Source organism: Anguilla rostrata, chromosome 5 (genome assembly GCF_018555375.3).
Source record: "Anguilla rostrata isolate EN2019 chromosome 5, ASM1855537v3, whole genome shotgun sequence".
Lineage (NCBI taxonomy): Eukaryota > Metazoa > Chordata > Actinopteri > Anguilliformes > Anguillidae > Anguilla > Anguilla rostrata.
This window is the reverse complement of record NC_057937.1, coordinates 11124257-11140949: the sequence shown is the minus strand read 5'-3', so window position 1 is coordinate 11140949 and position 16693 is coordinate 11124257. Positions and strand designations below refer to the sequence as shown.

Genomic DNA, 16693 nt, shown 5'->3' with positions numbered 1-16693 from the left:
TGTGCCGCGTCACTCATCTCTCTTTCTGTCATTACAAGTGGTGGGAACACATCTGCACTCTTTTGAAGTTGAAGGAAAGGCCTTACAAGGTAATCATTCCACTGATATGAACTATATTAGCTATCTGAATTTATCTGGTGTGTGTGGGTACAGTGTGCTTTGATGAGGTTTGATATTTGGTATTAAAAAGTTTGATATTTAACATATTATCTTTAAATTAAGACAATAAAACATACTGTATGAATGTTTTATGTTTATATAAAGTGATCTCATTGTCTCCTCATCTTGTCAACAGAAACTTGACTGGAATTCTTCAAAGTTGATCCAAGCTTTTAGATCGTGTCATACTGCAGAATCGAGTAAGTCACGAAACAAGACATGGGCAGCACAGAGTCAAGAGTGATGGTTCTATCGAATACATTTGGTTTGATAGACAGATAACCAAATCATTCTGTGTTTGGGGCTTAAACTGATTTGACTAAGAGATTAATTCTTTAGGTTCCTGTGAACTCTCAGAAACAAAGAGTCCATTGTTTGGACCTGGCATTACTATGAACTGTGGATGCAAAAATTGTGGATATTTATGGGTCATGTATAGACCACATTATGTCAGTACTGTGTTTTAAGATGGAGCAAGAATTCCAACTTGTGAAAAATTACCACATTTATGGTTTTCAAATTATTTACAGTATTGGAGAGAATAAATGACGTTTACTGTACACAATTACACTGAGGATAGCAAGTCATGACAGACACTGAGAAATATTGCAATGTGAGTCTTTACATAAGTGTGTCTTTGGAATACACGCCCGTGATGGTTACCCATAGTAACCTAATCATCCTCCTGTCACAGCAACAGTGATCACTCACCTGCTAATGCACAGAAAAAAAAGGTTGTCTGTTTCCTAAACATCCTGCAGCAATGTAAATCAGATTTTGTGAGACAGCATGGGCCTCATGCCAGTGCACCACTCAAAAACATTAACGTTTGTTCGGCAAATCATAGGGCCAATATTCTTTACAACTGAAATGTTAGTTGTTCACATGCAATGATATAGCATGTACTGAGATACAAACTACAATACAATGCTTTTTTCCCAGTGTCTGGTTTTGGCAAGTCAGAATTGTGTTAAACCAATGAAACAAGCAAAATGTGGGTGACTCTGGATCAGAGACGGTATCAGTGAGGTGTGTGAGTCTCCACAATGTACTGTTACACTCCAGGATTCTCATTAAAATTAAATTTTCTTAGTCCAGACAAGGCAATATCACATTGCTGTGTGGTTCAGTGTTTAATTCACCTGGGGGCCATTCAGACCCCTCTCTTTGCAGGCTCTCTTTCCCAGCATGGTGATTAAGATCCAGATCCATTTCATCCTCATGAGTCAGCTAGAGCATCAGAGGTCCAGAGTCTCTCATCCTCACAAAGGCAGTGTAGCTCCTGGACCACAGCATCATTAGGACCCCCCCCCCCCTTTGATTAGCCAATCCTAGATCCCTTATTACACTAAAATGATACAGGGAGTCTTGTGTTGTAGGCATTATGCAGAGTTCTGTTTAGTGAGATCAATTCATCCCATCCTGCTCACATACAAAGTTCCCTTCCAACATGGGAGACGAGGTGACCTCAGCATGGACAGGAGGGTTCAGTCAGTTTAATTAAGAGGGTAAACATTTTGCCTCAGCTGAATACCATGCTTTAGACACTCACAGGGAACATGGAGCCAACAGATTTAGCAGGCCTGAACGTAGACGCACCAAACCTACTCAGCGTCTGATCGCCTTATAACAAATTGCCTTGAACCTCCTCTTTATGAACTGTTACTTAAACATGTCTGCTGTTGACAGGAATCTTGGCATATATATTTCCTGTCTGGCTTTATTCAATCAGCTGTTTCTGATGAGAAACACGTTCTTCATACTGCAAATGCAGGCAAATGTGCTATATAATTCATGCTGACTAGGAAGTTGTTGATGATGATGGTGATGTTGATGATGGTGATGATGATAATGATGATGGTGATGATGATAATGATGATGATGATGATGATGATAATAATATTATTAATAATAATAATAATAATAATAATAATAATGCTGTTTTTGTTACTGACTGACTTATTAACTAACTATATTAACCATTAACTATATTGTATGAATTGTTACAGTGTGTAACAATGAACATTGCTTTGGTATTCATCTCCATCCTAGCAGCAGCTGTTGCCCGTCCAGTGAGTATACTTCAGATTACGACATATTTTAGACCTCAGTATGCTGCACTTAAATACTTCTGAATATAACATGAGTTACAGCAATCTCAGCAGTGCTTCCACTATACAGGTCAACTAATCATCTAATGAATTAATATTCAGCAATATTCCATATTTTGTGTAGGTGCAGAGAGGAAACATACCCAGATCAGGCATCTATGCATACTATATGGTGAGTAGTGCACTCCTCTGTTCTGAAGTACAGATCACACGGGTCACAGCTTTGGAGCACTGCTTGAACAAGGCGCTTAACCAGAATTGCTTCAGTAAATATCCAAATGTCCATAGGGATCAGGACAGGAGTGTCTGAGACTAGATTTAATGGTATGATCATGGTATAATCGTATTTGCATTGCAATAATGGGTTTTTATCACTAGATGGCAGCAAATGTGGCAACATTCATCAAATTATTATTTTGAAGCAGGCAGACATTGTTACTAATGGCTTCCCATTTAAATCTTTCACATTCGCCAATGCACTTATGAAGCTCTGTTTTTACTTGCACAGTCAAAGCATCGTCATATTCCTTCTGGAGTAGCACAGGACTGTTCTTCAGTGCTGAAAATGGGACAGTGATTTCCAATTTGTTTTGCAGCAGCCAGTACTGTACATGTATCCCATTTCTTGTTTCCTATAAGACAGTGATGATCCATCATCACAGTGAGGATGTAAATGTACCATATTATTTAATTTCACCTTGTACATACGATTCTCTGGATGCTGTCCTTGAATATACAATATCTGAAGCAATAATATACTTTGAATGGCACATTCATTTTGCCTTGATACTCTGTAAAGCGTCTTTTTAAACAAATAAAATGTAATTGAAAATTGAATTGAATCAGATATTATCCAGCTTTATGTAAACTAAATCTGAATGTGACAGTTGTAACGAGAAGGCTTATGAATGCTCTTCACTCTCCAGAGTGACTTTGGCGAATTAATCCTTGAGGACTTGGTGGAGGATGAAGGAATAAGAGTGGGCGGAGCTACTGTAGAAGATGATGAGCTGGGTGGAGAAGGATATGGGGGAGATGGAGAACAAGAAGAGGTAGAGAGTGAGAGATGGAGAGAAGGACCAGGGGAAGAGAGCGAAGGAGGTGATGGAATGCAAGGATTGGGAGAAAGTGAAAAGGCAGAAAGGCAAAATGAATATGGAGGAGATAATTCCTCTAGTGAGGAAGATGAGGATGTGGGCGAAGAGGAGGAAGAAGAGGAGGAAGACAGTGAAGGAGAAGGGGATAGCAAGGACAGCACAGAAGATGTTGATGATGGAGGACGCAATGAAGGAGGAGAAGAGGATGGAGGGAAAACTGAAAGAAAGGAAGAAAGGAAAGATGGTGGGGGAAAAGATGGCTCAAAGGTAAATTTGTTCTTCTTTTGATGTGCAGCAGGATTTATATTTTCTTTAAAATGAAACAGTGATGCTAAAGAATTGGATTATTGTTTTGTTGATGACAAAATGTTATGTGAAACCAAATATTTTGAAAAGTTCACAAACAAGAAATAAAAAAGTGATACTATATGATAGCTCACTTAAGCCAGCATTTTTAAAAAATGTCATCAGCAAAACATTATGTATTTAATTATCAAGCTGATTGATTGAACCAAACTTTAAAAAAATATTCAGATCACGTGTATATGCGCATACGTGTGTATGTGTGTGTGTGTGTGTGTGTGTTTGTGCGTGTGTGTCCAAATTTAATTTCTGTCTTTTAGGGGAGGGGAGATGCTGATGGACAGACAGACGGAGCTAGTGATGGAGTCACTAAGGATGACACTACAGATGAGGAAAGTGACCAAGAAAGTGAAGAGTCTGATGAAGAGGATGAAGACGGAGAGGGGGGTGATAATGATGAAGAAGGAGAGGAAAACAGTGAAGACGGAGGAAAGGAAGAGGTTGATAGGAATGGTGAAGATGGAGATAATGAGGGAGGAGAGACTGAGGAGAATACTGACAGTGATAGTGAAGAGACTGGGGAGAATTCTGACAGTACGGACAGTGATAGTGAAGAGACAGAGGGAAACAGTGAAGATACAGGCAGTGGTGGTGAAGAGACAGGGGGGAACTCAGGCAGTACAGACAGTGGTGGTGAAGACACTGACGGCACAGACAGGGATGGTGAAGGCAAGAAAGATACAAACAGTACAGACAGCGAGAGTGAAGAGAGTGAGGAGAATACTGACAGTAGAGACAGTAGCAGTGAAGAGAGTGAGGAGAGTACTGACAGTACAGACAGTGACAGTGAAGAGACTGAGGAGAAGACTGACAGTACAGACACTGATCGTGAAGATACAGGCAGTGGTGGTGAAGAGATTGAGGAGAATTCTGGCAGTACAAACAGTACAGACAGTGACAGTGAAGAGAGTGAGGAGAATACTGACAGCACAGACAGTGATAGTGAAGAGACTGGGGAGAGTACTGACAGCACAGACAGTGAAGATGAAGGGGATGAGGAGAATACTGACAGTGCAGACAGTGATAGTGAAGAGACTAAGGAGGACACTGACCACACAGACAGTGAAGATGAAGGGGATGAGGAGAATACTGACAGCACAGACAGTGAAGATGAAGGGGATGGGGAGAATACTGACAGTACAGACAGTGACAGTGAAGAGACAGAGGAGAACACTGACAACACAGACAGTGAAGATGAAGGGGATGAGGAGAATACTGACAGCACAGACAGTGAAGATGAAGGGGATGAGGAGAATACTGACAGTACAGACAGTGACAGTGAAGAGACAGAGGAGAATACTGACAGCACAGACAGCGAAGATGAAGGGGATGAGAAGAATACTGACAGCACAGACAGAGAAGATGAAGTGGATGAGGAGAATGCTGACAGCACAGACAGTGATAGTGAAGAGACACAGGAGAATACTGACAGCACAGACAGTGAAGATGAAGGGGATGAGAATACTGACAGTACAGACAGTGAAGATGAAGGGGATGAGGAGAATACTGACATCATAGATGATAGCGGTGAAAACAATGAATACTGATAGTGCAGACAGTAATTCTGAAAAGACTGAGGGGAACAGTGAAAATACAAACAGTGATGGTGAGGTGTTTGAGGAAAATGCTGAAGGTACAGATCATGATAACAATGAAGAGATCAAGAACAGTTTTCAAAACACAGAAAAAGAAGTTCAAGCTATCCAGGAGAGTACTGATGATATTGGCGATTGTGGTGAAGAAAATACAGAGGGTACAGACAGTGACAATGAAGCATTTTAGATCAGTGAACATACAAACATAAAAGACAGTGGTTACAATAAAAAAGTTCAAGAAATAAACTGAAATAATGTGGACATGCAGGTAAGGGGTTGAGGACGATACAATTCCAAAGAAAATGGAAGAAGGATGGAATAGATCATTTCAGATCATTTCAATATCTCGATTTAAAAATATACATTTAATCATGGTTTTAGAATAAGCAATACATTTAAAAAAAAATGATTGTAAATACATACAAAGTTTGTTTATATTAATAGTTGGATAATCATAAAATATTTACCTGCTGTTTGCTATGACAATTTTTATATAACATCAAAATGATGAAATTCTGGTGCTTGTTCATTCCAATGTCTCATTTTGTGAATAAAGCATTTTTTTTTTAAAGTACAGCCGTCAGACCTTTCTTTCCCCCTTTTGCCATTGAAAGAATATTTACATATACGTGAAACATTGTTCACACGGCCGGTTAGCTCAGTTGGTTAGAGCGTGGTGCTAATAACGCCAAGGTCGCGGGTTCGATCCCCGTACGGGCCACATACGTTTTATCGCAAGATGTATCTATCTTCTGTTCTTGCAATGACCAGGGATATGCACTAAAAATGAACACCTACCTTGACTGTGCACGAACAAATCTCGATGCTTTTGTAAGGATTTGCAAATCTACTATTACTGGTCGAGTGCAATAAAATCGGGCCCTATATAATTAAGTGGAAAACCATGCTTTTTGTCCAGACTCAAAACGTAAACGAATTGCCCCTAATATGCCTACCATAATATGGCTTTTCATTTACTAAAGCCATTTAGGATAAATGTGTTTCACAATTGCGAGGAAATACAACAAACTACGGATACGCACAATTCCTCAAGAGAGAAGCTGAGATAACATCTCAGTTGAGGATAAGCATCTTCCCAGGAGTCGGCGCTAAAACATGCTTTGATGCAGGTCTTTAAAATAATAATAATAATAATAATAATAATAATAATATCATTATCGAATATTTGTATTGTCCAATTCGCTGTAGCCATAATAATGTACAATGTACAATATGGGGGTTTAAATTGAATACTTCCAGACACCTGTGATTATTATTATTATTACCAAAAAATCTAAAGCTAAAAATTAAAGCTAAAACTACACAACTGATCTTATCCATTCTAGCCTCAGGATGCATTGTAGCTTGCTATCTTATGCACTCCACTTTGTTCACTAAACTTTTCAGTTACTCGATTTGGAGAGTGCTTAATGTCCTCCACAACTCGGGGAACTTGTCCACATATGATCATCCTAGAAAAGCATTCATGCACGAATGCATGTATACATGAAATCATGAGTTTGCTTCCGCTATTCATATTTCTAGTTGGATATATGGAAGACACGGTAGGTAGGCAATACTAAGTAAGAGCTCGGTTCCCAAAACTTCATATTCATCAATGATATCAGGAACCTACAATATCGTAGTAGTCCATTAATTTCAGCAGGTTTGCTGGAGGTGAGAACACCCATTTTAAGGTGATTTTCCGCCCAACCAAAATAAGTGATCCGAAGCCACCGGATGCCACATACGCATGCGCACGAACATTCTCGCTACATAGTATTTTTACCAATTCGTAGGTCGTACGTTAAATAAATGTAGCCCTAAATACATATTTCTTATGGTATTTTAAATCCACACAGTATTGAATCCGCAAAGCAATTCAACAAAGGCTAGCCGTGGCGAGGAGGCTAGCAATTGTAGTAGCGTGTACAAACATGCCTAGAGGCAAAGTAGCCTACCAGAAAAAAGTCCGCCTTTCGGGGGAAGTCCCTCGAGGAAATCCCCTTCAGTACCGGAATATTAGGCTATTTCATAGGCTATTGAACGCGCCCTATCTCACACAGTGACCTTCTCTCTAAATAAGATTAGCGACTGAGAGTATAGTTACCAGATCGTAAACTGTGTGTGACCTGAAGCAATACATGTTGACTGTTACTGCATAGACGGGACTGCAGATGTCCACGCGAAGTCTCTGATTTGTGGATTTAACCTAAAAGGATATGGAAAATATAAAGGCGGAAAACGATGCATTGATTAGTAGCTACAGGTTAAACACTTTATGTCACGGGACAGGACAGGAAATTGACTCGCTGAGCCATCAGATATGCTTGACAGACAGTACAATTGCAGATCTTGAAGCGAGATTGGGAAAATACGAGGGCACATGTAAGAAGGTGGAAACAGAGGAACCTGTGATATTAGGACATTCTAAACGTTCGTTGGAGAGTTTGTGCAATGAAGCACGTAATCTGAAGCAAATACTGCCAGATAGGCCTACAGAGACGCACGCTGCCCAGCAATCGAAGACGAACATACTCGTGAGTAGACCTTTATACATTCACCATGCGTCATGTTTAATTATAGGCTAACAATGGAAACGTCCGACAATTTGAATGAGATGATATCCCTGACATGGTTACTCCAGACATAGTACCTGTCACAAGAAACGGAAGCTGAGATCATGTGAATATTAGCCAATTAATTAATAGGCTAGATCAAATGAAATGCTATTTAACATGTATACATATATAATTATCAGAACCACTACTAATTCCTCATATTGCAGACATAACGCCGATGGATAAAACGTAACAGAATGCACTTTCCTTGAATAGACTAGGTTTCTTCTGCACAAGTAGGCACGCTAGAAAGGATGTGTGCATATCCTGCGCACTTTTTTGTGATACTTTGTGTTATTTTAAACACGTTTTGTGTCAAAGTTACTACGTTTGTGTTAGAGATATACAATTGATATGTTACAAGGAAAGACTTTTAGCATCTACTTTATTGGAAGTAACATAAAAAGTGTTGCCCTTAGCCAGACGTGGAGGTGTGTTAAAGAAGACACGTTATGCGTTATTTTTAACGCATGTGCCATGAGAACGCCAAAGCTCCTTTTAATGATTTGTCTGTTAATATGAATGTAATTTAGAAATGCCTGTAAAATAAGTTTAGCCCCATATAATAGTGTACAACAGAATAACCAAGGGAATCAAATTAACTTTTTGCCAGGAAGGTAAGGTATCCTACTTAAAATAGACCAGCGAGATTACCTTTAATTGTGGACTATTGCTTCTCGCAAATTCGCGATTACTACTGAACACATTGCTGGCCGGACGACTGGATTATGACTTCAGTAACAAAATTGATTCCCGAATTTGGAGTCTCGGAATGGTGCCCTTTGAAAATGACAATAATGAAGTGAAAACGAAACGATTTATTTACTCATTTATTTACTTATTTACGTTTGTTTGTGAATTTACTAATTCCAAATCGAGTGTAGTAGCCTGTAGCCTAGTTATCCGTGATTCTGTTGTACAAATAACCTGATTCTTCAGTAAAATCCAGTCGGAAGTATTAATGGAATTATTTGTGTTGAACCAAACACCTAATCGTTTGTTTTATACACAGTAAAATGTCCGTGTTAATTAAACTCGAACAAAGTAGCCTACACAAGTCCAATCGAGGCATTATCTGGGGTTTTACCCTAAAAGTACAATTGTATATCCCTAGTCAACAATAAATAATTGATTTGTATCTTTTTGTTGCTTGTAAAAGGTACTTCGTTCCCAAAATAAATACATAAAATTATTGTGCTTTTAGGCTACATTTGGCAAATTTGTTCCATAAACAACAAAAACGCACTTCAACTGTACCTTTATTTCTGAGAGTGTAGCACACCAGAGGTCGCTATAAAAATTAAACCATTTAAGTTTAAACGACACTAAACTGACGAGACGTAGGCACAATACTGCCATGGTCAATTCCCTATCTCGGTGAAAGGAAAAGGGACAAATTGCGAACGTTATAGAATGCTGGTGTATCTTTTCCCACATCTCAGGAGATCGACCGGCTACAGCAACACGCTTGGGAAACCGAGTGGGAGATATCAGGAATCGCGGGCAGGCAGCAGCTCCAGAGGGAGTTTAGAAGGGGGACGCCCGGGGGGCAGTGGACGTCCAAGGACGAGCAGGACCGGTTCTACAGCTCTCTGGAGGAGAACCAGTTGAGGGCCCAACTTGGGGCCACAATCGCAGTGTGTCAAGAGCTGTTGAAGAGGCTGGAGAGGAATGGGTCACCGGATAAAGGAACACATGACCTGCAGTTTCAAGAGGTTTGTATAAGTACACAACAACACTGCGGCAGCGTTACTATTAAAATGTAGTCTGATCCAAAGTATATTCAATCTCAGTTGAATTTATATAAAATATACTACGCTTGATTAATACTGAATGTTTTATTATGTACTAGTAGGCTAATTGGGAGCAATACTAGTGCTTAATTATGTATTTATGTCCTGACAAATTGTATTGTTGTTGGAATGCAGTGGGTTCTGGACTATGTGTCATGTTTAAAGTGACCTTTGGAATAATTTATAATTTGACACTGATTTTCAGTTTTTCCTCTTTCCAATTTTTTTCAGTTTACTGATTCTTCAAAAGCTGCTAATCTCAACACCGTAGTCTGCAAACTGAAGGAGGAAAACAGAGAGCTGAAGCAGAGAATAGCATATGTAAGCAGCTTCATTTTCACCATCATAATTCACTACCTCATTTCATTTTGATGTTATTGTTTGTGACTTGAAGGCCTCTCTGGCAGTTGCTACCATGTAATTTCAGCTTCGACCAGGAAATAATATTTAAGATCCATTTTATTTTTGCTCACTTAAGGCTTTTGTATAGAACCAAAGACCAAGTAGACCTGTCACAGAAGATTTGGCTAGGTTTCCAGTACAGAAAGACACTTTGTGAAGGATGTTTTCCCTCTCTCTCTCACATACAGGTAGAGAACCTGAATTCGAAATGGCAGAAGTATGACCTGAGCAGAGAAGAGTACGTGAAAGGACTGTGCAAGAGGCTGAAGGAGTCCAACCCCTTGGCCGATCTGGGGGCGGGGTTAGGGGCAGGGGCGGGGCCAGTACCGGTCAGAAGCACGCTGCTGCAACAGGAGATCGTAAGACTGAACCGCCTCCTGGATGAAAAGATGAACGACTGCACTAAGCTCAGAAGGGAGCTGGAGGACTCCAGGAAACAGGACCAGGAAAGAATCCAGACTCTGGAGCAGCAGGTCATTCTCCACAGATGCACGACCGGCTTGTGTCATTTAGATTTTGATATAAATGCAAAATACAAACTTGCTACAGAGGACAATCTTAAGGGAAATAGCTATAATGAATTAAATATAATTATAGTTCAGTTGTTCATACATGATAGATTAGTAATTTCCACAGGATAGAAGCAAATGTTACACACTAGTACCAACTTGAGAAAGACGTCACTGAAATGAGTTTGGACCTAGAGCATCATGTGATGCATATAAACTCAGATAATAGTCCACATGAAAGACAAACAAGTGATGAAAAGAGAAGGTAGTCTATAAAAATGGCAGAAATGACCCAGACCGTTTGCACTGCTCTCTGCTCTCTTTTGAAACTTGACTTCATTTCTTGTCCGTGCAGGTACTCATCTATACGGATGACTTTAAGTCTGAGCGTGCTGATCGGGAGAGGGCACAAAGCAGAGTCCAGGACCTGCAGGAGGAGGTGTTGCGCCTCCAGCAGAAACTCCGTAAAAAACAGGCAAGGAGCAGACCGCCCCCCGCAATTTTGAGTGTTCCTTTTTCCCGCCGTCCTTTCGCGCGCGTTCTAAGCGTAGCCGCAAAGGCTAACAAGCTGTATGTTGAATTCAGCAGGAGCGGAGGGATCCACCGGCGGCGTGCTGCGTGCACATCGGACACAGAATGTCCGCACACGTGCAGGCGGACGGCGCCGAGCCGCGGGTCCAGCCGGGGCTGCAGCGGTCGAGCCGACAGCCGGCTACGGTTCGGACCGATCGGCAAGCCTTAACGGACCTACAGTGCCCGCGATGTTTCGCTTCCTATGACGAGGAGCACACGGCGGAGTTCCTGAAGCACTGGGACGAGTGTGCCAATTTATGACAGGAAACAGGAAGTGACATCAAGACCTTGTTTTAGTAAAACCACTACATGTCCAAGACATGTGACTAATTGCACATCTTGATTATTTTCAAAGAACTCACGTTTTGGTACTGTTTTGGAGCATATTCCAAATGCACGTAAGTACATATGAGCTTTATGGACTTGGATTTGTAGACTTGCTGAAGTAATCCATTTTAAAGCAAAATTCAGCATATGGACCACCAAAATGCATCTTACTGCAGGCTGTATAAAGATGGCTTGGTTCCATATAATTGTTCTGAAACAGCTGAATTACACTTCAATGGCACTTACATTTTTCCTGGAAGATAATAAAACAGTATGTTGTACAATTTTGTCAATTAAAAAAAATAAATTTATATTTTTGATAGTAAAAAGTAAGCTCTATAGACACGTAATTGGATTGAACCCAAAGCTGGTCACCGGATATACCTCAGTAAAAATGTTTTAAGTATTTTGTATTGGACAGTGTTGCGAACTCTGCACTTTCCTGACATCACAAGGGTGTCATAATAATAATTTCCAAAACAGATCATTTAACATGTATTTTTGAAAATTACATAAGCTTTTTAGAGAGTTTCTTTATGGTCATGATGCTGCTTATCTAACTGTGATATTGGTAATGTTGTAGACTATATTTTGCGTATTGGATTTTATTTAGTATGTTGTATATGAAATTCCTTCTTTGTATTTATAAAGTTATATATTTATATACAGTCCATCCTGCCAATATATATTGCTTGTTCTATACCTGACTTATTGCAACATTAAGAGTTTTTGTGTCTCCAACTAATTATTTGTATTGTGCTGTTTTGCAGCAGTATACCCTTTCATTCTCTGAAGGCTCCTTAAATAATGGGTGCTTATGATGATGAAAGCCTACAATTAAAAATAAAAAGAATAATAAATGACCTTCAACATTCAAGACAGCTATCAAATTATTTCAAATGTTTGGTTTCAGTTTGGGGATTTCCTGTTTCCGTGTGATAAGGATCAAGTTATTATAACATTTAAAAAAAATATGAAAGAGAGGGTGTGTTCTTCAGTACTTTAACGTGGCTTCAATGGCATTTAAAATTGCATTTTCTGTAATACAAATCTTGATTGCTCTTGAAGAGAAATACCTTAAGTCAATTTATTGGTCAAGTAATTTGGGATTACATAAATGCATTGGTCTTTAAGTAACGCGGCTGCGGCACTCGTGGGTAAATGCAGGTCAGTTTGGGGGAACGCCGTGCTGAACGGTGGCGTGACAGACGCTGAGAAACCTTTGTAACGGGGCGTACAAACTTAGACCCGGCGGCGTCATCGCAGGCTATGCGCGGCAGTTTATATTGCAGCGAGGGATCGGGTTGTGTAAGCGGTGGGAAGCCCCTACCGGGGCTGGCCTTAATGCCTCTCTATGACTGAGGCCCATTTCCAGCTGTCAGCACAGACAAAACTGGCTAAGACGAGGGTCAAAGGTCAGACAGCGAGACAACCCCTGGGAAACAGGGAGTATCCAGCTATTTAAGGAGAGAACCAAAACGGGCATTAGAAGTCAACTGCCTGCCTTACAAAGCAGCCATGAGCTCAGAAATATTTCACCATGTGCCCACGGCCCCATTTTATATGTCATGGGTAGGTGACAGCCAGAGTTCAAGGTAAACTATCTGTCTTTTACAATGCATGCCATTTCTCTCAATGTGTAGTCTAAATCGATAGAAAACTCATTTTATTTTATATGAAATGACTGGGACTGCTGCCACAAATTTGAGTAAAATTTATTACAAAAACATCTCCAGTAAATTGAGTGTCTGTCAAAAAACAGGATTGAGAGTTGCTGATTGATTCTGCAATCAAGGTATTTAGCCCTCTAGACTAGTTGAACCAATCATGTGCGCACACAAAATGTAAAAAGTATGAAAATTGTGGTTTTGAAAGCTTTTGTTTTTCAAGTTGGAAATGTACAAATGCCTGAAAGTCACTCTGCCAAACTACATATTATTATTACTAAAGATAACTATATAAGGCAAAAAAAAAGATACCGTCCCCCAAACAAAGTGATATGTTGGCTGACAGGGATTTCCCTTCACCTACACCATTGCTGGTGGCCTTCTATGGATTTCCCGCAGCCTACAACTACATGCAGCCCACTCTCCTACAGTGGAAAATATTCAGACAAGCCTTCATCATGCTCAGGAAACCACTGAAATAGCTGTCGCTTTATGAGATTATGGGCTTAATCCAGTTACTGCCGACCACACATCTGTCAGTTCCAACTGTTATTCAAAAGTGTGTGAAATCATGAGGTCTGAGGAGCAAACCTGGTCTTCCACAATGGCCCTTGTGGCCATGTCCAAGTGTGAACGGCTGTGGATCTGGATCCCCCTGCTGGAAATCCTGCTTCTCCTCGTTCTCCTTCATGAGAGGGAAAGGCCTATGAGACACACAGTCAGTAAGAAAAAAAAACTATAAGTCAATCTGCAGACACGATTTGCGTACCCACAAATATTGGGAAATTCCCATTGGCCAGGGAATTCCCGAACCCAGACTGCCTCTTAAACCAGCCTCAAAGAGAAGCACTTTAATCTTCGCACTGTTTGTTTTCATTTATAGCAACAGCGGTATTATTGTCAAGTCTGGTGGTTTTAGAAGTATTTTAAATGCAGCTTCTGCCACTGCCCTCGTTGAAGAAGTGTTACTGTGGGAAGTCATTATGCCCTCACCATGCAACCATTTCTGCCAAATATCACACCACTAACAAAGCGGTCTTCTAACCCAGATTAAAAGGTGTACAAGTTTTACGTTCCTGTGGCACTCATCCCAGATTTCTGCCAGTATCCATTTTGTTCAACTTATTTTCCCTTATTTTCCCTGACTCAGGTCATTGAGTCAGTGTTGTAAAAAAAAGTGTTTGCCCCTTCCTGATTTCCTCTATTACTGCATATTTGTCACACTGAATGGATTTAAATCTTTAGACAGAATGTAAAACTGAGTTAACAAAAATCACATCATTTTAAAATATTATTTCATTTAATGAAAATCATTATCAAACACCCATCACCCATGTGACAAAGCAATTCCCATTCAGAAGTTACTCAGTCAACCAATTAACCAAAATTATATTGATAATTTGATTCATTTTATTGAATGTCAGGCTTGACTGAGACCAGACCTGTTGAATCTAAACCTCACTCATATTGAACCTTACCATCAGAGTGAAGTACTCACCATGAAGTTTCTACAAGAACAATATGCCATTATCAAAGGAAATTCCAGAAGAGATGATAAAGTTGTTGAATTATCAGTCTGGAAAGGGTTACAAATCTATTTCTAAGGCTCTGGGATTTCACCAAACCACAGTGAGAGTCATTATCTCCAAATGGAGGACAATAGTGGAGAATCTTCCCAGAATGGCCTGCCAAAATTACTCCAAGGGGGCAGAGACAACTCATTCAGGAAATCACAAAAAGATCCCAGAAGAACATCTAAAGAACTGCAGGCCTCTCTAGTCACAGTTAAGGTCAGTGTTCATGACTACACAATAAGAAAGAGACTGGGAAAAAAATAGTCATTCATGGGAGAGTAGCAAGGTGGAAACCACTGAAACATTAATGCTCATCTCATATTTGCAAAACAAGCTCCTGGATGATCCCCAAGCCTTTTGGAATAATGTTCTATGAACAGATGAGTCAAAAGTGGAACTTTATGGATGGCACGGGTCCCAGTACGTCTACTCTAAAACAAATGCAACATTTCACAATAAAAGCATTGTGAAACAAGCAGTTCATGCTTGGAAACCTATCAATTTGAATAAAAGCAGTACTGCAACTACTGGGCAAAAATTCCATTTGGTAGCAGTTATTACTGGTAAAGGTGGTGCAACCAAAGTCTAAGTATTACTTTTCACATGGGCGATATGGGTGCTTGATATTTTTTTTCATTAAATAAATGAAATGTTTTAAAAAGTGTCTTGTGTTCACTCCGGTTCTCTTTGTCTGATATCACATTTTCTCTTAAGATATGAAACCATTCAGTGTGACAAACAGTATATAATTGAGGAAAATAGGAAATGGGGCAAATAGTTTTTCATGGCACTATATCACTGCTTCTTATTGCTGGAGACATCTTTTAATCAGCCTCTGAACTGAATACAGTGTAGGATTATCTATATCTTTTTTTTTTTATGTATAGCAATATGCAAACCCAAGATACTCCTATTTCTAAAAATAAAGGTAGTCATTTCAAAAGTCACAGAATCTGACTGTGCAACATGGGTGATGTATGGGCAATGTAAGTTTTATGTAAGGTTTACCTAATACCATTGCCACTACCACTATATTGAAGCCATTTCAAATCTTGGACTATCTGACTTCCCCCTTATAGATTTGTAACATGATAACAGTCAATCAGGTATATATGAGGCATCAAGGTATAGCTAAGTTACACCTAAAATGACCAATATGGGACGAGTAACATGACGATATGCCAAGTCCAGTAGACTGAGCCATTCAAAATCCATGAAACCACATCTTACAAGAAACCTGCTTGAAATTCAAATGAGCTACCTGGTGAAGTCCAGACACTGCGACCAAAAGAGGTGAGCTCAACGATTGCGTGACTCACCGGGTATTCGTAAGACTAATCAGTCTCCTTTCTTGTGCCACATCTTAGGTTGTGGGCTCAGGTCATAAAGAAAAATCTCCAGACAGGATGGAAATTACACATTTTGTTCCATACCTGTAGTACAAACGTGTGGCCCCAAAAAAAAAAAAAAAAAAAGAAAAAAATCCCCAACTGCTTTTCGCTCATGTGACGTGAGCATGGTGGCTTAAACCACACCGAAGCGCTGCACTACAGGATGTGAGAAAGAACTACAGATGTTCGAGATGACACAATTGCAGAAACTTCCCTTTCTCTATGGTGTTTATACACACTAGATACAGCGGGCGTGTGGTTATAGCTATCTTTAGAACAAGTCTTTTGACTGTAGCGTTTGACTTTCAGTTTTAGAAGCCTTTCAGAAGCAGGACATTTCATAATCCTGGTAAATGCCACCAGCTATTTAAATAAAGGCATACTGTTTAAAGTTACATGACTGTTGTTCTGTTTAAATGGTGTATATCACAAAGCAGAAATGAAAACCTTATTGCAATTTCCCTTTTCCAACTCATTGTCGACTCCTCACTGACCCCATTAATCTGGCTAT

At 39.8% G+C, this 16693-nt stretch overlaps 1 protein-coding gene and 1 non-coding gene across 3 annotated transcripts; both read left to right on the top strand.

Moving 5' to 3' along the window:
- Positions 1-5972: 5972 nt before the first annotated feature.
- On the top strand, positions 5973-6046 carry trnai-aau (transfer RNA isoleucine (anticodon AAU)). The gene has a single exon. It is a non-coding gene; the product is annotated as a tRNA-Ile (tRNA).
- A 1257-nt stretch (positions 6047-7303) lies between these two features.
- tnip2 (TNFAIP3 interacting protein 2) lies at positions 7304-12427 on the top strand. 2 transcript variants are annotated; one of them, XM_064335114.1, is made up of 6 exons: positions 7333-7865; positions 9389-9661; positions 9971-10060; positions 10330-10614; positions 11006-11125; positions 11239-12427. In XM_064335114.1, exons 1-6 carry the CDS (start codon positions 7548-7550, stop codon positions 11482-11484), a joined length of 1332 nt encoding a protein of 443 aa, XP_064191184.1. In that variant the 5' UTR covers positions 7333-7547; the 3' UTR covers positions 11485-12427. The 2 variants fall into 2 exon arrangements, with proteins under 2 accessions (XP_064191183.1, XP_064191184.1); XM_064335113.1 differs by having other exon boundaries at positions 7304-7865; positions 11006-12427.
- Positions 12428-16693: the final 4266 nt, after the last annotated feature.

Bases quoted from the DNA above. Each gene is read 5' to 3' on its own strand.
- tnip2 (XM_064335113.1), top strand. From the start codon at position 7,548: ATGGAAAATATAAAGGCGGAAAACGATGCATTGATTAGTAGCTACAGG. The intron at 7,866-9,388 runs GTGAGTAGACCT...CCCACATCTCAG, and splicing joins AATCGAAGACGAACATACTC to GAGATCGACCGGCTACAGCA. The intron at 9,662-9,970 runs GTTTGTATAAGT...AATTTTTTTCAG, and splicing joins ATGACCTGCAGTTTCAAGAG to TTTACTGATTCTTCAAAAGC.